Raw genomic sequence first — 24592 nt, forward strand, 5'->3', positions numbered from 1 at the left:
ACACGTCCCTCCAGCCAGGCCTGAAACGTTGGGTCGCGAATTATCTGTGTGGCCGCCAGTCATTTGTGGAATTTAGGGATAAGAAGTCGAAACACCGTAGAGGGAAACAGGGAGTTCCCCAAGGTGGGGTGATATCTCCGGCTCTGTTTAACCTCTACCTATCCTCCATCCCACCCCCTCCAGACGGCATAGAGATCGTATCATATGCGAACGATTGTACGATCATGGCATCAGGCCCCCCACCCAATGATGACATCTGCGATAGGTTGAACGTCTACCTCAACGAGCTTGCCTCATATTTCGCTGCAAGAAATCTGAAGATATCCGCCACCAAATCTTCAGCCACACTGTTCACTACAAATACGCGTGAGGTGAATACTGAGCTGACTGTGATGGTAGATGGAGAAATGATTCCGACCATCAAGTGTCCCAAAATACTTGGCGTCACATTTGACAGCTCCTACACTTTCTCCCCACATGCCACAGCAATCTGCAATAAAGTCAAAAGTAGAAACAAGGTCCTCAAGTCACTCGCTGGCAGCACTTGGGGTGCAGACAAAGAAACCTTGTTGACCACGTACAAAGCAATTGGCCGGTCTGTGGTAAGTTATGCAGCACCAGTGTGGTCACGTCAACTTTGTGACACGCAGTGGAATAATATTCACATCTGTCAGAATGCCGCCCTCCGAACTGCAACGGGCTGTCTCCTCAGTTCTCACGTGGACCACCTCCATCAGGAGACAAAGATCCTACCAGTGCGAAGACATAACTACATGCTGTCTAAGCAATACCTTTTGGGCTGTTATCGCAGAAATCATCCAAATCATCATCTTGTGGATAGATACCCGCCGCCCAGAAGCCTTAAGGGAGATCTACACGATCTAGAGCGTGAGGTTCAGCGCTACAAGAAAGAACTTCTAGATCAAGCGGCATATCAAGCGGGTCTGAACAACATTCATGCAGACACGGTAGCAAACGCGTTAATTGGCTACCGGGTGAATGTAGTCCTTGGAGAACGAAGAAATCGACCTCCCCCGGGAAACCAGAGTAGTTCTGGCTCAATTACGTTCCGGCAGATGCAGCCGCCTCAATTCCCACAGAGCTAGGATTGATGCGGACGTGCAAGATGTATGTCCCGATTGTAACCAGGGACCGCACGATACACGTCACCTGTTTAACTGCCCGGCCAGACCCACTCGACTCAGACCCAGATCCCTGTGGACGCACCCCATCTAAGTCGCGGAGTTCCTGGGTCTTGACACTCAACAGAATCAAGCAGACGAAAGATAGAACACAATAAACTGCTACAACAACAACAACAACATAACCACTGCTGAAAATTTTTCTGATGTTCTCTCCAGTATTCGAACCCAGGTGTACAGCCTCATAAGCTGATATACTAACCTCTACTCCAAGATGGCTTCCCTTAAAGGTTAATACCTATTAAAATTTTATTTTTGAATAACATCACTTTTTATATGGCGTAGGAGGGGATGGTTATCCCCTGCTGACAAGTTTTCTGATGTTCTCGCCAGTATTCGAACCCAGGTGTACAGCCTCATAAGCTGATATACTAACCTCTACGCCACGATGGCCTCCCTTAAAGGATAGTACCTATTAAAATTTTATTTTTGAATAACATCACTAAAACATTCGTAAAGGGTTCCCCTTAGAGTTAAGCTTAATTGTAATGGAAAACTTCACTTAAACAGTTGTAAAGGAGTTGCCTTGGAGTTGAGCATATTTGTGTCCAACTGGGTTTTATGTTCGCGAGCTTCTACCAAATGGTTTAATGGAAAACATTACTCGATTTATTCTACAAATAGTCAAAGTATAAACGTCATGTTGCGATTATTTTTTTATCGATAAACTTTAGTCAAAAATCGATTTCCGCAATTATAAATTGTTATTGAAAATTGGTTAATTTCACACTGCGACAAGTAGGATTGAATAAATAATATTAATAGACTTCCCGGGAGTGAAATACAACTCAAGAGGTTCAAGATGTTTAAACGCACCTTCAAAGTTGTGTTCAGCACAAAGAAAAATAATTTTGCGTTTTTGCCAGAAAATTACTATAAAGTAGTGTCAACATACGTGAGTAAGCAGCATGATCCGACAATAAGTTTATATCGTCAATTAAACACACAAGGGCGCTGAGTATCATTTGCCAATTTGCTATTTGTGATATGTCTAGACAAATCTTTTAGTACTAAAATACCATGAATATTCATTTAATTTATCAAAGAACATCTTTGTTAGGCAATTGAGATTTGGGTGACGATATAAAAATTTGACCTTTGATTATATTCGTTACTTAACAAGTAGTCGTAATCTTAATGCTTTTCTTTTAGGATAATGGCTGCATACAATTACAATATAGTGGACATCTGCATTATATGCCATGGGCCACGGAAAGCAATAGTCAAGATAATACAATCGCTATAAATGCGAGGGTGGCAAAAGAGATCGGTAAGATAAACCATTTTTTTGTGCAAATAACTATGATATCTGTATTATCATTGAGATTAAACTTGAATGAGACAACACTCATTGATATGTGAGAAGTAATGGAATGTTCATGGACACATGTGTATTAAAAATAACTTGAAATATATGGGTTTTTAACCTGCAATTATTTGTCTTTATTTTCACTGAAGAACTTCAAATTTGACTTGCAAATCACACAGATTCACAAAACTTAATGAAGCATTGAAATATCTAGGTTTATTTGACAGATCTTCTTTATAAAACTGTCAAATAAACCTATCTTCAGGGTTCATTAAGTTTTGTGAATACGGCCGTAAGTCCATTGTTGTTTTTTTCTCTTATGTTAAAACCTACATATATATATGATTCTTTGGCATTCTGATGGTGGATACACAAATTCAATAGTTTAGTATGATGATTTAAAATTTTATTTTTTTAATATGCTAATACAAATAAAATTGTTTTTATTCTTAAAAATAGGGTTGACTGAGAATGATACGGTAAAGTGTACACTTGTGGTAGATGTTCCAATACTACGAAACGTGTTTCTGACCCCAGTTTCATTAAAAGATTGGGAAATAATAGTAAGTAAAGTGAGAGTACGATCAAACAATTTATTTAAATAAACTATTTCAGGAGCTGAGCAGCGAACAAATCTCACGAACAACGCTGGAGCAAACAAAAATTGTCAACTCAAACCAAATTTTAGTGGTGTGGATAAATAAGTCTATGCAAGTAGCTTTGACTGTAGGCAAGTTAAGACTTTTTGTACAAAAAAATTATTGTGAATTTGATATATGACGATTTACGTAGATCGCTTAAAGCCAAATATTGTCTATGGACGCATTGATCATACAACGCAACTAGTTATTGCACCCAATCTGCAGAGCGGCACAAATTTAGAAACCGAAAATATATCGCGAAGTAAAACATTGACACAAGTCAATGGCAATAAACAAGAGGGTTCTAATTATATAAGTCGCTCAACAACAGTTAGTGAAATGAAACAGTTGAAGCGGACACAAAGTTTGTCAAAAACCAACAGACATGACAAAATGGAACGTTTAAAAAAGGACTTGAATAGAGAAGTAGCAAAGTTTGTAGAGTTTCGAATTATATCTGGAGAGTGGTCCAATGGCTCACAGATCTCCGACGTCTTCGTTAACAAAGAAAATTGGCCTCATCATATGGATGCTATGTCAATATATTCCCTTAAAACAATGGCGGACCGCGAATATTATGTTCGAGTGCGACTAGTCGACGAAAGCGAAAATTTGCAAAATATTCATCCAACACTTGAAATGAATGTAAATTTAATGAATTTACTGCAAGTGAAAGAACTAGAAAAAGTTGTTTTGAAGCCTAAGCCCATAAACATAAACTTTTTGGAGAAAATTGAATTGTTTTCGAACAAAAAAACTCACTACAAGGTTTTGGAAAATTCATTCAAACGGTTTGTTCGAGAAAAAACTAATGGAGGTAAACTTTTATTGAATCAAGACGAAGTTGTGCGACTAGAGTCGGATGAGAACCTTATAGTTACCGTTGGCATATTGCCAGAACACTTTCGATACTGTGTTATTGACTCACAGTTGCTTAAAGAAAATAAAATATATGCAGCAGATTTATTGCGGAAAGTAGACGATGTAATAGAAGTTCAACCCACAACTACTAAATCACCTCTTTGTAAGAAGGACGTAATTGAATTACGAGAATTTAACTTAAAAGTGGAGGACTTAACAAGCGAATTGAAAACAAGTCTCTGTTTAGACTCGAACAATTCGGTATTAAAACAGGGTAATATTCTTTTAACTGGTGAGATCATTATAGTTTCGAACATATAATACACAATAATAATATTTGGAACTATGTTGTAGGAAAATCTGGAACTGGAAAGACTGTCGTTGTTGAACGGATTCTTGACGAACTAATAAGAAAACCATATTTTTGCTATTTTGATATATTTTACTGCACTCGTAGCAAGGGACGCAAGGTATGTAAATTTCTATTTATTGGCTTTTATGCCATGAATGGTTGAAATATTAAAAATGTCTAAGAAATTAATTTCCAATTGTTACCAAATTCGGTTAAGTTATAACTTTGTTTATCACTCCATCCTCTAAAAACACTAAGTTTCGACCGAATTCGATTTTTATCAGCCCATCTTTTGAAAAAAGTTAATTTTAGAACAAACTACGTTAAAATTTGGCGATTGTTTGATTGAAAATTGATAATTTAAGTAGAATATTAAGGGCGTGGTCAACGAACGCGAAACGGTGGGTAGAAGGGCGAAAATCCTATGGGGAGATCCGGATCGTAAAATGACGAGGCGATTACTGAAAGAAAGTAAGAAGAAGGTCATTATAGCTTCGGTATCACAACGGGACACATAGGACTGCGAGTAAATGAAAGCATGTGGGGAAGATGATGAGACGTTGAAGCGTTTCCTGTGTCATTGCCCGGCTTTCGCGGCTAACAGACACCGGTACTTAGGTGGGGACACAATACCAGACATGAACCAACTTGGGGGTGTGCTATGGAAAACAATTGAGTATGAAGCAGCACGGAATTCCTAACTTAGATTTTCTTTCTAGAGATTTGTTTACGGTATTTAGAGCACACAACATGCCGAATACTGGTTTATGTGTATGCCCATAGTGGCATGGGGCGGATTAATATCCGCACCATCTTCTTAACCAAACCTTACCGATTTTCCTATGGGGAGATATTCCGAATCGTGAAAAGACGATGCGATTACTGAAAGAAAGTAAGAAGGAGGTCGGTATAGCTTTCGGTATCATAACGGGACAAATAGGATTACGAGCTCAATTATGCAAAATCGATGCGGTAAATGAAAGCATGTGTAGGGCATGTGGGGAATATGATGAGACGTTGGAGCATTTCCTATGTCTTTGCCCGGCTTTCGCGGCTAACAGACACCGGTACTTAGGTGGGGACACTATACCAGCCATGAACCAACATGGGGCGTGCTATGGAAAACAATTAAGAATTAAGTAGCACGGAAATCCTAACTTAGATTTTCTTAGATTAATAAGAAAGCCATATTTTTGCTATTTTGATATATTTAATTGCACTCGTAGCAAGGGACGCAAGATGTAAATGTAAATTTCTAATTATTGGCTTTTATGCCATGTATGGTTGAAATATTAAAAATGTTTTAGAGATTAATTTCCAATTGTTACCAAATTCGGTTAAGTTATCAATTTGCTTATCACTCCATCCTTTAAAAACACTAAGTTTCGACCGAATTCGATTTCTATCAGCCCATCTTTCGAAAAAAGTTAATTTAAGAACAAACTATGTTTAAATTTGGCGATTGTTTGATTGAAAATTGATAATTCAAGTAGAATTTAGTTGAAAGACACATTTAGCATTATTAAGGGCGTGGTCAATGAACGCGAAACGGTGAGTAGAACGGCGAAAATCCTATGGGGAGATCCGGATCGTAAAATGACGAGGCTAATACTGAAAGAAAGCTTTTGGTATCATAACGGGACACATAAGACTATGAGCTCAAGTATGCGAAATCTGTGCGGTAAATGAAAGCATGTGCAGGGCATGTGGGGAAGATGATGAGACGTTAAAGCATCTCCTATGTCATTGCCCGGCTTTCGCGGCTAACAGACACCGGTACTTAGGTGGGGACACAATACCCGACATGAACCAACTTGGGGGTGTGCTATGGAAAACAATTGAGAATGAAGTAGCACGGAATTCCTAACTTAGATTTTCTTTTTCGAGGTTTTTTATGGTATTTAGAACATAAAGCATCGCGAATACTGGTTTATGTGTATGCCCATAGTCCGCACCATCTTCTCATATTCGGAAATATTCCGCTAATTTAGCCGCCAACAATGTGTGGAAACACTCTACTACAGTTGAGTTTTTCTTCTATTCGCTCTAACTCAAATCTATTCTTATTTCGTTCCTGGATTTGTCCACAGCATTAGGTTGTTTTAGAAAAGTTCTTAATGGGCCTAAAATATTATGCATGTATACATTAGTGCAATAAGTGGCTTTGATGATTAATGCTGTTCCAAAAGATTGAATGAAGATTAAATATAGCTGCGAGCTCTGCTGTAAATATACCTGTTCTATCAGGTAGCCTTGCTTCACAAACAGCCTCGTGGTCTCTACTAGAAATTTGCTCAACTACAGCGAAAAAAGTCCACGTTCCATCAAAAGAACCATTAATAAAAAGAATTTGATAGGGGAAATATTCCCCTATTTTAGCCGTCAGCAATGTGTGGAAACACTCTGCTACAGTTGAGTTTTTCTTGTATTCGCTCAAACTCAAATCTATTCTTATTTCGTTTCTGGATTTGTCCACAGCGTTCGATCGTTTTCGCAAAGATATGCCAAAAGTTCTTAATATGTCCAAAATAGTATATGTATAGTGGTGTTGAGTGACTGATGATTGATGCTATTCCAGAAAATTGAATGAAGATCATCTGATGGCAAGGTGATGGATTTGGATGCGATTTTAATGCATGACTTTTCAACCAATAATTGAAAGTGTATGAACTTTCCTTCAATTCTTAAGCATTCGATAGAAGTGGACCGGAGTAACCCTGTGGCTGTCCTAAATATAGCATTAAGGCTAATATTTATTTCGGATTTATTTGCTTGGGTTGTCCAACCGCATATCGGTATACCACGCGAAAACGTAGCGTATGTTAAAGATCTTGCCAAGTCTATCGCTATATCAATATGCGGCCCTTAATTTCTGTTAAATTTCCAAGCTTAGTTAAAAGCTGCTTAACGTGCTCATCCAATTGCAAGTTTTGCAAATGTTAAACCAAGAATTCTCATTTGGTTTTTGGTAGAAATATAAATTGAATCGAAGATTACTAAATCTGTCTGACACCTATGCCTGCGGCAGACATGGAGTAGCTCAGCTTTTGCCAAAGGAATAATAGATTTGCTACCCTTTGCCCAGTCTTTTACCTTGTCGTTTATCCTTACAAGTTTTGTATTAACATCGTCGGAGCTTCCTGATACTGCAGCAAATATGTTATCTGCAAATAGACCTACAAAGTCAAGGATTCTAATGTTGTGGCCAATGAGTATATGTTGTACAAAATAACAGACAGAGGTCAACCCTGAGGTATTCCATTCTCAGGCGGGTATGTAGTAAAAAGATGACCATCTACCTCTACGATTTGTTAAATGTGAGATAAAAAACCTGAACATAATTTTAGGGACTTGCCAACTAACAAGCTCCTCAAAAATTGTTGTAAATAAGACCCGATCGAATGCTTTTTCTAAGTCTTTTAAAATCACCAGACTATGTTTGCCGGCAGCAAGATTTGAGTTTAGCCATGTGTGCCACGTCCAGATGGGAAAGCAAGTTGTATATTAGAAAATTTGTGTTTAGTTAAGCGTATACATTAACTGCAATTTTCTTCAGTATTTTCCAAAGGACTAGAAGCAAAGAAATAGGCCTGTGTTCTTTAAGAAGTCCGGGATTTTTACCTTGTTTCGGAAACATAGATAAGGTGGCCATTTTCCAATCGTGTGGGAAAACGCCGGTTAAAAGAATATTCGTATATAGAGTACATAGCCGTTTTTTAAGACACACATGTAAATACCTTACTTTGGAGTACGTCAATTTATCCATTGCTGGCGTGGGACCCTTTAAAGTTCGCAGGATATTATTGAACTCTTTGACTTCAATACGCACCACAAGCCCAGAGAAAGTTTTACTTGAGCCATTAGCATTATTTAAGCACAAATGTAACTTGGAACTAATAAGTTCAGGAGTAAAAGCAGCATCAGAGCTCTGGGTGTGAAATGGTTTAATCGTTCATGTTAATTGCAGCAAATTTGTCAAAACCATGTGATCTTGAATTTGTTACTTTTTTTACAACACGCGGACATCTATAAAAGGATCTAAGCAGTTAAGATATTTGCCCAACACGCGATCGTCTACAAAAGGATCTAAGCAGTGAAGAAATTTTGCCCATGTCTCTTTTTTTGCCAGTTTGCAGCAAATTTGTCAAAACCAGGTGATCTTGAATTTGTTACTTTTTTTTACAACACGCGAACATCTATAAAAGGATCTAAGCAGTTAAGATATTTGCCCAACACGCGATCGTCTATAAAAGGATCTAAGCAGTTAAGAAATTTTGCCCATGTCTCTTTTTTTTTTGCCAGTTTGCACTCTTTTTTTCACTTTTGCGCGTTAAAGTTCTTCTATGTAGATTCCACAAACTAATCAATTTCGATATAGATATACTAAACCAATCCGTGCGATGTCGGTATTCCGGGGGCGGCTAATGGGAATAGTTTCGGCTAAATGGGAATAGTAGCGTCTTTCCTCAATAGTTTCTTTATTTGTGCAGCCTCTTTATTGATATTTTCTGAAGCCGGAGAATCTTTGGCACGTTGGGGCGAGTATTAAGTGGGCGGCTAATGGGAATAGTTTTGTTATCTACTCCGCAGTATATCCAGGTAGGTGAAGATAGTTAATGTTTGAGCTAGTGATGTGAGTTATTAGATTTGGCTTGTATTTAGAGACCAGAAACTCTAAAGCACATTTGTGGCACAAAAGACCTTAGACGTTTCAATGCAAAAGTATGCTATTTGGACCAGAATTCATTAAATATTAAAAATACTAAAAACAATAATAAGTAATTAACTTTAACTATGTAATACTAAAGATTTATTAATACAGGTTATTTTTTAAATGTTCAAAATTTCTGATTTTTTCATGGTTTTGTTAATTTTTTCTAAAGCTATCATAAATTTCATACAAATTAAGGGAAAGCATCTGTCCTGGTGTAAGCATTTCAATGTCGATTTCGCCTGTAGTAGGGAAACAGGCGTTCATATCTATCTCATATGATGGGTTAGATAAAGTTGTTGCAGTTGATTTTTTAAGTTTTGTGTTGTTGGTTTTATTTTGAGTCGTTTTGTTTCCATGTTTTTTTGTTTTTATTTCTTCTTGGGTATTATGTGTAAGATTTGTTGTTGATATTGTTGTGTTGGGTGGAATTAGCTGAGGTGGTTATAGTTGAAGTCGTGGGTAAAGTTTTGCATATGGCAGCCAGTTTACTTGTTGTTGGTTAGTCAGTGTTTATTGGTGCTATCGGAGATGCATTATTTCCTTTTACTGTGTTTTTTTATTGATTATTTCTGAATTATGGTGGTTTAGGTTCCATTTTTGCCGATTTCGATATGTGTCGGGCGTCTAATAAGGTCAAAAGTCCAGAAAGCAGCACCAGTAGGTTAAACTTTGTTTGTTACAGGATCTATCTTCATTATCATTTTAACTTTGATGACTTTTTGCTTCCTTAATCCTTCTAAGAGCTCTTCTTATACCTACCTTATCTAGAATTGAGTTAAATGATTTGTGGTATGTGATAATTACGGGTATTGTGTCTACATGCGACACTTGATGAACTTTTCGGCTTAAGCAATAGATCATTCGGCCTCAGCTCAACAACATCGGTGTATTCTTTTGAAATGTAGTCTAGACCTTTTTTACTTGAAAAAAGTTATAGGATCCAATGGGCTTATAGTTTGACTCTTTGACAGTCTCCTCTTTCTCTGGCCTCTCTTTGGCTGCAATTACAAGGTATCTGCGGATGTTATCATCACTTTGCTCGTAATCTAGTATGTCGGGGAATACAAAAACACTTACATTCCGAAAAAAGAACTGTTGTAGCTTTAACTTCTTGTGTAAAATACAATAACAAAAAGAAAAGTAACGCAAAATCAAAACCGCTGCTCAAAGAAGTGTTCTGTGCGTGATGGCGTGAGGGTATATGGATATTTATTATTCGGAACTGGCTATTTCATTAAACAAAAAAAATCATTAACAAAAAAAATCTAGAAAAGGGTAAAAAAGGAGTAAAAAGCAGGGTTTGAATTGCTTGAATATTTTTCAATGCTTGACTATTTCCTCTAATTGTGATTATGAAAAATAAACAAGCAAAAGCAACAGCTGAAGCGATTAAAAAAACAGAACTATTTAACTTGACTTCCGAAACAAACAGTTTAAGCATTCAAAGCAAGCCAAGCAATATGAACTTCTTAACCGTCAGTATCAAGGCGTATTTTATAAGGTGGCCGCATCGGAAACTTGATATGTTAAAATTTGTAAACGGGCGCTTTTTATAAACTTTAGACCCATAATCGGAATATCGGTTTATATGCCAGCTATTTCTTATTATGGTCTGTGCAAAATATCAACCCAACATTATAATTTTTAAAGGTTGTGGCATGATTACCTACGGACAAACATGTTAGAATTTTACGACGATCTAATATATGCTTTATAGGGCAAGAAATGCATATTTCGATGCGTTTCAAACAACACCTAAATGCTGGCAGTTAAGCAATTCAAATCGATTCATGTAGTTTTTGCTTGTGAACCGGTTTGCTTTAACTGTTTGCTTAAGAAGTCAAGTTAAGTTATTCTGTTAGCTATCGGTTTGCTTTAACTGTTTGCTTAAGAAGTGAAGTTAAGTTATTCTGTTTTTTCTTTTTGGCTTATGCTGTTGCGGTTGCTGGTTTATTTTTCATGGTCATAGCTAAGTAATAAGTTTTCTTTTTTATTTTTTAATGAAAAATTTGAAGAAAATTTAATTTTTCTGTGCTGTTACCATCTTGAAGTCGGCAATTCAAACCCTGGTAAAAAGCCTCGACCATCAAATAGCTTAGCATAAAATACTAGATACTATAAGAAGAATTTTTGACCTTTTTCTATTCCAGGCTGAATCCGTACAAAAGGACTTGCGTACAGTTTTTACAACTTGTTTGCAAAATGCTCCGTCTATTCTGGTTCTGGAAAATCTGGATGTATTAGCGCACGCATCGACTGATCAAGCTGCTCAAGATAGCGAATATTTTAATCGTATTGCAGACATTGTGCACCAGCTTATTGTCCAATATACCAGTCACCATCCCATTGCAGTAATAGCAACGGCAAATGAGGTTCAATCACTTAATAAACGATTATACTCCCCAAGAGGTCGTCACCTATTTCAAACTATTGCAAGTCTCCCAAGTTTAGAAAAATACGATAGAGAAACTGTGTTAAAGGAGCTCTGCAGCCATATTGAATCTGAGAGTCTAGATTTTGAACGCTTTGCTATACTAACGGAGGGCTACAATAAAGGTGATTTAGTTCAATTAGTTGAACGTGCAATATTTTATGCTTACAGATTAAGTGAGTATTTTGGGGAATTATGCAGCATACAACTAATTTCCAATAATATGTAATAATTTTTTTAAAAGGCAAAAATCATCCGATACTTTTAAACGAGCATTTGAAAGAGTCGTTAGAAAATACAAATTCATACTGTCTACAGGGCATAGAGAATCACCAGCTAACAGACAACGATCCAAATGCTGATGGCATAATGCATGGAGACAATATTCCAGGTCTGGAGCCTGTAGTATCTGTGCTTGAAGAGGTCCTGATGTGGCCATCGCGAGTGAGTAATAATAATGAATAATTTTTTAAAAATAATTTTTCATTATTAGTATCCGAGCATTTTCAACGAGTCTCCGTTGCGAAATCAAGCTGGAGTACTTCTTTATGGGCCACCAGGAACTGGAAAGACATTCTTGGTGTCAACACTTGTAAAGTTGTGGAATCTTCGAACAATATCAGTTAAAGGCCCAGAACTGTTGGCAAAGTACATTGGCCAAAGTGAAGAGAACGTCCGGAATTTATTTAATCGGTAAAAACCATAAAGCAAAAACCAATTTGCAATGATAAATTTCTTTATTTTAGGGCACGAAATGCAAAACCTTGTGTACTGTTCTTTGATGAATTCGACAGTTTAGCACCAAAACGTGGTCACGACTCCACTGGCGTGACTGATCGTGTAGTTAATCAGTTATTAACTGAACTTGATGGTGTTGAGGGTTTAAACGGTGTTACCGTTATTGCTGCTACGTCTCGACCAGAATTATTAGATCCAGCACTATTACGTTCTGGACGAATTGACCGATTGGTAGAATGTACATTGCCAGACTTTCCATCTAGGCTGGCAATATTTGAATCATTCTCTAACAAATTATATCTAGATGAAGCCGTAGAACTAGAATATTTTGCTGATAAATCTGAAAATTATACAGGAGCGGATATTCAGAGTATATTCACGTCTGCTAATATGATCGCAGTTAAGGAAGCTATTTCAGAATTTGGACAAGAGGTAAGTACCAAAAATATATATATGTATATTTGTTTATTTTAGTGGGTAGAGATAACATTCAAATTCCAACACCATCACATTTTAACATTTCCGGACGATTGTTTTAAATTGTTATGTTAAAAATTTGTGTCGAAAAATACTCACATCTTCGAGCTTGTAATATCAATAAGTTGTGTAACCGATTCAATTTTTTTGGTTAATAAAACTTTTAAAATGAATGGCAATTTTAAAATTTAACAGTATATCTTAACACTTAATAGTATATTGCAGGGATTTCTAATTGAAAGAAAAGTATTTAGTTTACTTATTTTATGTTTTTATGTGGGTTCAGCGAAAAGATTATTTATTACTTATTTACGATTTCGAACATGCGCCAAGCTGGCTCCGATATAAGCGCCCCAATAGCCGAGCCAATAGTGATCTTGCTGTAGCAGTGCAGCCGTTGCCGATGGAGGATTCTATCTGGTCAATCCGGTACTTACAACCGGCTGCGATGCGATTGCTTGCATGCTTCACTCACGCGGGGGTCGTAGATTGATATAACTGTCTTATCAAAATGGTTTTAAAATTGTCTGAGTTACCTTACTTAGATTTTGTATTGGACATGGGATTATAACTTGGTGCATTTATTTGTTACAGCTTAAAAGAGATGAGTAGATCCATGTGCTCACCTGTAATTTCATTTGTTTTTTTTTTAATTGTACCCCTACTCCACTGGAGTAGGGATTATAACTTGGTGCATTTATTTGTTACAGCTTAAAAGAGATGAGTAGATCCATGTGCTCACCTGTAATTTCATTTGTTTTTTTTTTAGTTGTACCCCTACTCCACTGGATTTCCCTCCCTACTCATCATTCATTGATCTTAAAACTTGAATTAGGTTGTACTATTTAATAAAAGGGAAGTTTCCTTTCGTATTGGCAAAATTGCATTTATATATATTTTTTACACCTGAAAGGAGATGAGTGGATTATTAATTTCTTCAAAACTCATTTAAACAATCTCCTTTGAGTGTTACATTCGCTTGGTCATAAAGCTCGACTCAAAAGCGCTAAGGTATGAATATAAAAATATTTTATAAATATGACGTTTATAGTCAACCGCGTTGAGAATAATTCTGTTAAAAAATTTTTTTCATGTTGCGAATAATTTTCGCAATTCATTCGATTATGATCTGCAACTTACTTTATCTAGTTAAACAAAAACTTTTCACTTTGAGTAGTTCAGTGTTCCTTTTCTCCCCTGAAGAATGTGAAAAATTTGCATAAATTTTTTGGCAGGGAATACAAACAAAATTGCCCTAATTTACAACGAACAAAACATGTTATTTTTTGGTTCAGCTATATTTTTACAATAACATAATTTTTATGACAAATTAAATCAATTTTAACAAAACAGCACAAATTTCGTCAACATTTGGTTGTTGATTTTTGTTTAGTATTTAAGGGTGTGTGTCAAACAGCTGGTAATTATTTCTTTTTTTTTTCAATTATTTGAACGAGCGTCTACTGCTGCCGTTAATACAGCGATTTTTTAAATTTCAATCTGCAAATCATATAGCTTTGTAGACAAATCATGTTTTCATGAACAGCTAATATTGACAGCGGGAAAGTGAAAAGTTTTCGAAAGGTGAAAGTGAGGTGAAACACAGCGATTTATATTAAAAAGTTGTAAATAGTTAGATACAATTATGTCTGTCATAATATAAAAAAATTGGACCCGAAAACGGTTATAAGCAATTTTATCTAAACAGATTTAGCATGATACAGAGATATAATTGGATACAATTTGGTCTTTTCGATCAGAGATGTGACAGATAAAGCCTGATTTGATCTGATTTAATATAATTATATCTTATTAGATAAGATTCGACATGGGTTAATATATTTGAATTATAAGTTATAAATTGGAATCGACTATTTACGCAAAGAAATAAAAATAATAAATAATAATATAAATCCTTATTTTAGCAAACAGAGTAAAAACATTAGGGGAAAACAATAATATCGGATGAATAAATACAACAATAAACCTTAAAATAATAAGAAACAAAATGCTAGTACTAGTGTGGGCAAAAAATATAAAGACTTAATTTACGTTGGTATGACTGCCAGTGACATCATTGCCAAATATTACATCAAAATAATCATAAGTGATTGTCTTGTCTTTCTGAAATCATTCAATAAAGTAGTTTCATTAAATTTTGTGTGCGGAATGAAATTTCGGTTGCCAAAACGTTAAAAATGTTAAAAAAGATCTTCGGTGTTTGGTACAAATTGTTCAAGAGGGTCGAGAACACGCATATCGGAAGGATAAGTGAAAACCATTTTCAAATATCAGAAAGTAAAATATAAGAGAAAAGTAAAATATAAATAAAAGTAACACAAAGTAACGACATTTTGCATGAAAGGTATTTAAGAGTAGAGTAGTAACTTTGCATTAAAATGTCGGGGTGTCCCCCACCACCAAAAACACCAACCGAACACTTTTACCGCTTTGGGCAATATGGGTATCAAATGAAGAGTACAAATCTGACAAAAATGTATTCCTTGGTGTCTGAGGGGCCTCTCCATCCTCCAAGTCCACCAAACAGGACATATTGGTACAAGAGTACAAATCTGACAAAAATGTATTCCTCGGTGTCTGAGGGCCTCTCCACCCTCCAAGTCCACCAAACAGGACATATTGGGTTGCCCAAAAAGTAATTGCGGATTTTCCATATAGTCGGCATTGACAAATTTTTTCATAGCTTGTGACTCTGTAATTGCATTCTTTCTTCTGTCAGTTATCAGCTGCTACTTTTAGCTTGCTTTAGAAAAAAATATAAAAAAAGTATATTTGATTAAAGTTCATTCTAAGTTTTATTAAAAATGCATTTACTTTCTTTTAAAAAATCCGCAATTACTTTTTGGGCAACCCTATATCTACTGATTGGGATAATATGGATATCAAATGTTAGGTATTGAAAAGATTAAAAATCTTATATAAATTTATTCATTGGTGTCTGAGGTGCCCCACCCCTAAAACTCCTCAACAGAAGATATTTACCAATTGAGGCAATATGGGTGTCAAATGAAAGATCTTTGGGAGTTGACTACGAATCTGGCTGGGAATTAAATACTACTCAAAAATAGTTAATCTCATAAATTTAACTAATATTACCAAAATAATTTATTGTACATATAATAAAAGTTAACATTAAAATTTCTCTTAAAAAATAAATCAGGAAATAAATACTACTCAAAAGCAGTTAATCTCTATATTAAAAAACATTATCAATAATAATTAATAATAAAAACAATAGGAAGTTAACATTACTTCAACATTTAAAATTTTATAAAAAAAATTTTTAAAAATAAACTTCTGAATTTACAAAAATTTTACAATAATAATTTATCAGTTTACCTCGCTTAACAAAAACTCGTTTAAAACATGAAAACAATTGTGTGGAAGTCTATTTTTATATTTATAAATGTAATAAAAAAATTATAAGATCCATCAAATAACTACGCCGGAAAATCTTATATATGTATGTGAATTAAAAGAAAAAAAAAAAGATTATATGTGAATTAAAAGAAAGGTCTATGTCAGCAGAGTTCGAATCAAATATTGATATGAGGATTCAAGTATCTCGGTCAGTAATTTAATTCCTCTCCAATTGGACACATTTGTGGATTATGGCACAAAGGAGCCCAAATCTGATATCTGTTTTATGGTCAAGTGTTTCATGGACGCCTCACCTTATATACTCCCCCCAAAACCACACATATATACCGACTCTAGCAATATGTAGCTCAAATGTGTTTTTTCGGAGTATAGTATGAATTTGATATTCGCTTTCGGAACAAAAGGTTTGGTTACTCCAATCCACCACCAAAACCAAGAAAATGAAGTTAATCTAACATCCAAACTTTAATGGGCGGAACCTGCCCTTACCCCATTTTCAAAATCGCTAGATCTGGGAGATGGGTGGGGCGATTGAGGCGAAATTTAGTTTGTTTACAATAACTCAAAAACATCCTTCTTTAGAGTAGGATATCTAGAGGGGCGACCCTCTTCAAAGCCTCCCATTTGGAAATATAAACCAATAATGACAATATGGGGCTCAAATAAAAGGTATTTGGGAGAAGGGTACTAATATGATATTCACATTGGGGCGAAATATCTGAAAGGCCGTACCAGCACCCCCAAACAGGAAATTTTTCCTGACCGTGCCAGTATAGGGCTCAGTTAAAATAAAAGAGTGGAAGAAAGCGCAGCAGAGGGGTCCTGTCCAGTTAGTCTATTACATAAAACTCGAAATGCGTTTGTTCGCCTGTTAGTTTGTTCCGCATAGACTCGAAAACGGCTGAACCGACTTTTTGAAAATTTCACAGATTGTGTAGGATGGTCTGGAAGGAGTAATAGGGTACACAATTTTTTGACATTGGAAGGGAATTTAGCTTGTTTATAACAATTCAAAAACATTCTTATTTGGGGTAGGCTGTCTAGAGGGATGGCCGTTCTACAAAGCCCGCCAAATGGAAATATAAACCAATAATGACAATATGGGGCTTAAATGAAAGGTATTTGTGAGTAGAGCAGCTAGTCTATTACATTAAAAAGTGTGTTTGTTTGTTCCGCATAGACTCAAAAACGGCTGAACCGATTTTCTTGAAATTTTCACAGATTATGTAGGATGGTCTGTGAGGAGTAATAGGCTATACCATTTTTTGATATCGGACCCTCCCCGTTAAACCAAAAGCACAACCCAAAAATAAAGTAGGCCGATCGGAACAATATGGGAATCAAATGAAATGTTGTTGTTGTAACCACATTTGCATGTGGAGGTGGCGATCCTCGTCAAGCTCCTGTTGGTGAGCAAGCTCATTTCGGTCCGAAGAACCGATCGTCGTGGGCACCAATAACTCGCCTTGTCATTTCGAGCATCGTAGGCACTCAGTATTTGTGCAAGAGCTGGTGACAACCGACCGCCCACTGAGAATCACCGCTCGATACCGCTGATTGTCCGCGGCTGCAGTTACATACCCTATATGGAGCATTTCACTATCCGCAACCTGTGGACGCGCCGGGTAGCTCGCAACTAAGCTTCTTATGACAGCAATGAACACCACACGGATCGGACCTCAATGTTCCAGCTTGTGTGGTGCTCCCAGCTATCCCGTGCCGGGCTCAAAGGGAAGGTATTCGGGAGCAGAGTATTAATATGATAACAAACACCTTACCCCAAAAGCATCACCCAAAAATAAAAGTGGACCGGTCGTAACAATATGGGACTCAAATGAAAGGTATTCGGAAGTAGAGTATGAAATTGATAATACCTAGGGTTCCGCTCCTACCCAAAACCCCGCTCAAATAGACGTACTGGACGATAATGGAAATATAGGACTCAAATCCATATTAGAATCTTTTATTTGTCTGTCTAGCCGCTGTCCCTATTTTTTTGTACATAAATGTATCAAATGAGGATATAACTCTCATATATATATATCGCTACATCGCCCTTTTGAACACCTCCGAGAAAATGTCAAAAATTAAGCTCAGGATTTCTCTTTTATTCGTCCGATTTCACTTTTAGTTGAAAGATGAAGATGGAATGGACCTAGTGAGATCCATATGATCCAAATCAGTGTATTTGAACGCCGTTTTGTTTTGAACAAAAATCAAGTAAAAGTCATACTAAAAAGACATTTATTGACATATTTTATAATGGGTACTACCATCCTGGCTTGGAATTTTTCATCTTATATGTCTGAGATATCAGCTAACATATTTGTAAATAGCTAAATTGCAGTTCTGCATATTTTTTTACACTTAATTGACTTGTTAATTGCATTGCATTTCTTAAGCTCATGATTTCTCTTTTATTCGTCCGATTTCACTATAATTTGAAGGATGAAGATGGAAAGGACCTAGTGAGATCCATATGATCCAAATCAGTCTATTTGCTCGCCATTATGTTTTGAACAAAAATCAACTAAAAGTCATACTAAAAAGACATTTTTTGATACATTTTATAATGGGTACTACCGTCCTGGCTTGGAATTTTTTCATCTTATATGTCTGAGATAGCAGCGAACATATTTGTAACAATAGCTAAATTGCAGTTCTGCATATTTTTTTTACACTTAAATGACTTGTTAATTGCATTGCATTTCTTAAGCCATGATTTCTCTTTTATTCGTCAGATTTCACTATAATTTGAAAGATGAAAATGGAATGGACCTAGTGAGATCCATATGATCCAAATCAGTCTATTTGCCCGCCGTTATGTTTTGAACAAAAATCAAGTAAAAGTCATACTAAAAAGACATTTATTGACATATTTTATAATGGGTATTACCGTCCTGGCTTGGAATTTTATATGTCTGAGATAGCAGCGAACATATTTGTAACAATAGCTAAATATTTACCAATTTTTACTCAACCCTGTTCAGATTTGTTTTGAATAATATTCAGAGGCCACCGTGGCGCATAGGTTAGCATGTCCACCTAGGACGCCAAACGCCTGGATCAAATCTGTTTGTTGTGTTCTATCTTTCGTCTGCTTGATTCTGTTGTGTGTCAAGAACTCTGCGACTAAGATGGGGTACGTCCAGAGGAATCTGGGTCTGAGTCGAGTGGGTCTGGGTGGGAGGTTAAACAGGTGACGTGTATCGTGTGGTCCCTGGTTGCAATCGGGACACACATCTTGCTCCTCGGCATCAATCCTTGCTCTGTAGGAGTTGAGGCTGCATCTGCCGGAACGTAATTGAGCCAGAACTACTCTGATTTGCCGGGGGAGGGGAATTTCTTCAGGTGCAATGGGAGGCGGTCGTTCTCCAAGGACTACATTCACCCGGTAGCTAATTACCGCATCTGCTACCGTGTCTGCATGAATGTTGTCTAGACCTGCTTGATATATCGTTTGATCCAGAGGTTCTCTCTTTTAGCGCTTAACCTCACGCTTTAGATCATGTAGATCTACCTTAAGGCTTCTGGGCGGTGGATATCTATGCACAAGATGATGATTTGGATGGTCTCTGCGATAACAGTCCATAGACTGAAATAAATAAAAGGTATTGCTTAGACAACATGTAGTTATGTCTTCGCAAAGGTAGGATCTTTGTCTCCTGATGGAGGTGGTCCACATGAGAACTGACGAGACAGCCCGTTGCAGTTCGGAGGGCGGCATTTTGGCAGATCTGAATATTATTCCACTGCGTGTCATAAAGCTGACGAGATCACACTGGCACTGCATAACTTACCACAGACGGGGCAATTATTTTGTACGTGGTCAACAAGGTTTCTTTGTCTGCACCCCAAGTGCTGCCGGCAAGTGACTTGAGGACCTTGTTTCTACTTTTGACTTATTGCTGCGGCATGTGGGGAGAATGTGTAAGAGCTGTTAAATATGACGCCAAGTATTTTGGGACACTTGATGGTCGGAATCATTTCTCCATCAACCATTACAGTCAGCTCACACGTATTTGTAGTGGACAATGTGCCTGCAGATTTGGCGGCAGGTATCTTCAGATTTCTTGCAGCGAAATATGTGGCAAGTTCGTTGAGGTAGACGTTCAACCTATCGCAGATGTCAATGGGTGGGGGGGCCTGATGCCATGACTACGGTGCTTCGATTTTTTATCCCTAAATTCCACAAATGACTGGCGATCACACAGATAATTCGCGACCCAGCGTTTCAGGCCTGGGTGGAGGGACGTGTTGGCTATGTCATCGAATAGGTTGGCATGCCTACGATAGGTCCAATTCCACGAGGACCGTCCTATCACATGGCAAGCAAAGCAGTTGTGCTATGCAGTCTTCGAAATCCATGTTGATGCTCGGCGAATGGAAATTATCGTACGAGGCTCGAGAGGAGCAATGCCTCAAGCGTCTTTGGCTACTGGTGAGAGAAGGCTTCAGTAGCGGGATCACTGCCCATTTTCTAGACATCGGGAACTATTATAAGAGTGTTCAAAGACAGGTTGAGGACAGTGGTAAGATACTCAACTCTCTCTTCTTCGGATCAGTCACGGTTACGTTGCAAAAAGTGGCTGGCGTCCTGTCATCCCGTCTACCGGGGTTCGAGAGTGACTTAACAGTAGACCAAAGCTTGCCCAAACCGGTGCCCAAGTTACATTGCTTCAAGTGTTGCAGCCACAAATCCCGCCTACGTTCGTTGACTACCATGTTTATTTCCAAATTAAGGTCGCTGATTCTGGGGTTAGTGGGGTCCGCAAATCGAATCCTATCACGCTCGTCTGCGAGTACCACTGCCAGCGCCGGAAAATTGGACCGCACTTGGGGTATTCGACCGGCTGATATAAAGCGAGCGGCTGCTGCGTTAATAATGTCTCGAAATTTCCTCTCGGCAACTAGCACATCCGAGGTGGATGGCAGTTCACTGAAGCGGCGATTGGTATACTCTCTGAAGCCAACCCAATGGGCCTTCTGATTGATAAGTATAGCGCTCAGAGATTATGAAGTCGGGTGGCCGGCCGATGGTGAGAATTATGGGGAGATGTTATGACTCCAAAGAGATGACGGCTTCCCAGGATACGTCACTCAGGAGATCAGGGGATGCAATGGAAATGTCTGGCGAGCTGCTGCACCTCCTCGTAATCTTAGTGGGGGCATCCTCATTCACTGTGCAAAATGTGGAGCCTTCAATCTGCTCTGCCAAAGCCATGCCCCGCTGGTCGTTACCTAGGGGAGAATGCCACGAAATGTGATGCGCATTAAAGTTCCCTAGAACCAATCGAGATTCCTGGAACACTTATGACGCGGTTGTAAACTTGGCCATTTATTGGGACACAGCTACCAACCGGCGGTATGTACATGTTGTATAGCTCTATCTCGGTAGTACCGGACCTGACTGCTATCCCCATGCACTCCATGTAGTCGCTAGCGCCAGTAGCAGGCGAGTTGCACGGAATGCGTATCTATATTGCACGGAATGCGTATCACGAAGGCCAATCCACCAACCCATTCCTTGAGCGATTTTACGTAGCACGTTATATCCGTGACAACTGTGCAAGCTGCAGGTGTTGGTCAGCTTTGTCTGCTGAATCGCTGCGACCAATATGTTCTTCCGACTCATAAACTCCACAATCTCATCGATCTTGCCACGGAGACCGTTGCAGTTCAGATGCAAAAATTATATACATCCCGGCACTGGCCTGGCAATATTGGGGCTGGGATGCTGCTATTGCGTATATTGCCGCACGGGAGAGGTCGGGGGGGTTACATAGCCCGACGACGAGGCACGCCGCACTGTGGGGAATTCGACCTCAAAAGTATCGTTTAATTGAAAATAAAAATTTCAAGCTATAAAAAATATTATGCACCATTCGAAAGGATATAAAATTATTTTTCTTATTCCGGTATAATCACTTAGGCCATCTAACCTGGTGTAGTAGGTTCATGAACATGCACTTATTTTTTGGTTTTTCAATTTAACATGGTTTTCGGAAAAACTGCAAGGCAAATGACCTTGAAACTTTAAACCTATTCGTTTTAGGCGTTGAAGTAATTTGACAAATTTTTGACAATTGACAATTTTTAAAATGACAAAAATTTGCATATCGTAAAATAATAAATTTCTGAAACTTTACAATTTGTATGTTGTTTTTGAAAAACATTGAGACATAATTGTCTATTCAAAGATGTTTCGAATCTTGGTTTTTCTAATTCAGGGAATCCTCGATTATATATATGTTCAAAAAAGTTTTGCCCCTTTTTGCCTCATTTGAACTATAATTCATATGACCTTGAAACTTTAAACCTATTTGTTTTAGGCGTTGAACTAATTTAACAAATTTTGTTACAGTGGAAATCAAAAATTTGCAATTGTAAAATAATAAATTTCTAAAGACTTTAAAAAATTGTAATATTTTTTTTTGAAAAACATGGAGATATAGTTGACTATTCAAACATATCCAGCTTCAAATCTTGGTTTTTCTAATTCAGGGGATCCTTGACTATATATATGTTCAACAAATGTTTGCCTGTTTTTGCCCCATTTGGATTTTTGGAGCTTTTTTCAAAATAAGTCCATACCATATCTTCTTATATATAAAAATCAATTTGTGTTAGTTTGTAGGTTTGTTTGTTTGTGTGTTCCTTATAGACTCAGAAACGGCTAAACCGATCTGTGCCTGTCCCACCCTAAAACCTACCAAACGTATATTTAGGCCAATCAAGACAATATGGGGCTCAAATGAAAGATATTTAGGATAAGAAAACGTATCTGATATCCAATTGTCGGACCAAGTGCTAGGGGGACTACCCCAAGGGCCAAAACACCCCTTAATCGGACATGTTTAGCGACCATGGCAATATGGGACTCAAATGAAAGGTATTTGGGAGTAGAATACGAATCTGATATGGAAATGTGGGACCACGTTTCTGGGGGTCCACCCCTTCCCCAAAACACCCCCCAAAGTGGACTTATTTACCGACCATGGGAATATGGGGCTTAAATAAAAGGTATTTGAATGTAGAATACGAATCTGATATCCAAATATGGGACCAAGTGTTTGGGGGGCCGCCTCACCAAAAACATCCCCCAAAGGGGACAAATTTACGAGCATAGCAATATGGGGCTCAAATGAAAGGTATTTGGGAGTAAAGCACGAATTTGATAAAAATATTCGGGAAAAGTGTCTATGGGGCCACCCCACCCCCACAACACCATCTAAATAGTAAGTATTTTCTGACTATTGCAATATGAGACTGAAATAAGAGGGTTTTTAAAGTTAAACACGAATCCGATATATATTTTCAAGGCCAACTCACTGAGTGGCCGCCCATGCCCCAAAACACCCCAAGCCGGTCATTTTTGCCAACCAAGGAAATATGGGGGGGGGGAGGGGCTGCCCCACCCTAAAACCTACCAAACATATATTTAGGCCAATCAAGACAATATGGGACTCAAATGAAAGATATTTAGGATAAGAAAACGTATCTGATATCCAATTGTCGGACCAAGTGCTAGGGGGACCACCCCAAGCCCCAAAACACCCCTAAATCGGACATATTTAGCGACCATGGCAATATGGGACTCAAATGAAAGGTATTTGCGAGTAGAATACGAATCTGATATCCAAATATGGGACCAAGTGTTTGGGGGGCCGCCTCACCAAAAACATCCCCCAAAGGGGACAAATTTACGAGCATAGCAATATGGGGCTCAAATGAAAGGTATTTGGGAGTAAAGCACGAATTTGATATCAATATTCGGGAAAAGTGTCTATGGGGCCACCCCACCCCCACAACACCGCCAAAATTTACGACCATAGCAATATGGAGCTCAAATGAAAGGTCTTTTGGAGTAAAGCACGAATTTGATATCAATATTCGGGAAAAGTGTCTATGGGGCCACCCCACCCCCACAACACCATCCAAGTAGTAAGTATTTTCTGACTATTGTAATATGAGGCTGAAATAAGAGGGTTTTTAAAGTTAAACACGAATCCGATATATATTTTCAAGGCCAACTCACTGAGTGGCCGCCCATGCCCCAAAACACCCCCCAAGCCGGTCATTTTTGCCGACCATGGAAATATGGGGCTAAAATTAAAGGTATGTGGGAGTAGACCACGTATCTGATATCAACATTAGGGGCCAACTGTGTTTGGGGAACGCCTCATCCTGTAAACTCCTCTTAAGCCAATGGCAATATGGGGTTTAAATAAATGGTATTTGAGAGAAGAGCACGATGTTGATATTTTTTCAGGGCCAAGTATGTGGGGGACCACCTCTCGTGCTTTAGCGTGGTATTTCACTAAAAGATCTTCGAAAATAAATATTCCAAGAAAATTTTTGTTCCATATAAAGTAAAAGAAGGCGCAGCGAAGCGGGGCCTGGTCAGCTAGTTTTGTATATAATGCCGTTGGTATTGCTTGTATGCCAATTTTCGTCCGAACCGA

At 37.9% G+C, this 24592-nt stretch overlaps 1 protein-coding gene across 2 annotated transcripts in view; it reads left to right on the forward strand.

The window, feature by feature from the left end:
• Positions 1 to 1910: 1910 nt before the first annotated feature.
• Positions 1911 to 24592, forward strand: part of LOC106094086 (uncharacterized) — a 39877-nt gene continuing 17195 nt past the window's right edge. Inside the window, exons 1-10 of one of the 2 annotated variants that reach the window (XM_013261260.1) lie at positions 1911 to 2097; positions 2355 to 2472; positions 2971 to 3074; positions 3127 to 3241; positions 3304 to 4305; positions 4368 to 4483; positions 11230 to 11686; positions 11755 to 11954; positions 12004 to 12203; positions 12257 to 12680. In XM_013261260.1, the coding sequence (XP_013116714.1) occupies positions 2005 to 2097; positions 2355 to 2472; positions 2971 to 3074; positions 3127 to 3241; positions 3304 to 4305; positions 4368 to 4483; positions 11230 to 11686; positions 11755 to 11954; positions 12004 to 12203; positions 12257 to 12680 (2829 nt within the window). In that variant the 5' untranslated portion in view covers positions 1911 to 2004. Of the gene's footprint in view, positions 2102 to 2354; positions 2473 to 2970; positions 3075 to 3126; positions 3242 to 3303; positions 4306 to 4367; positions 4484 to 11229; positions 11687 to 11754; positions 11955 to 12003; positions 12204 to 12256; positions 12681 to 24592 lie in introns of both variants that reach the window. The other variant, XM_013261261.2, reaches the window with a different exon arrangement.

Source organism: Stomoxys calcitrans, chromosome 1 (assembly GCF_963082655.1).
Source record: "Stomoxys calcitrans chromosome 1, idStoCalc2.1, whole genome shotgun sequence".
NCBI classification, from domain to species: Eukaryota; Metazoa; Arthropoda; class Insecta; order Diptera; family Muscidae; genus Stomoxys; species Stomoxys calcitrans.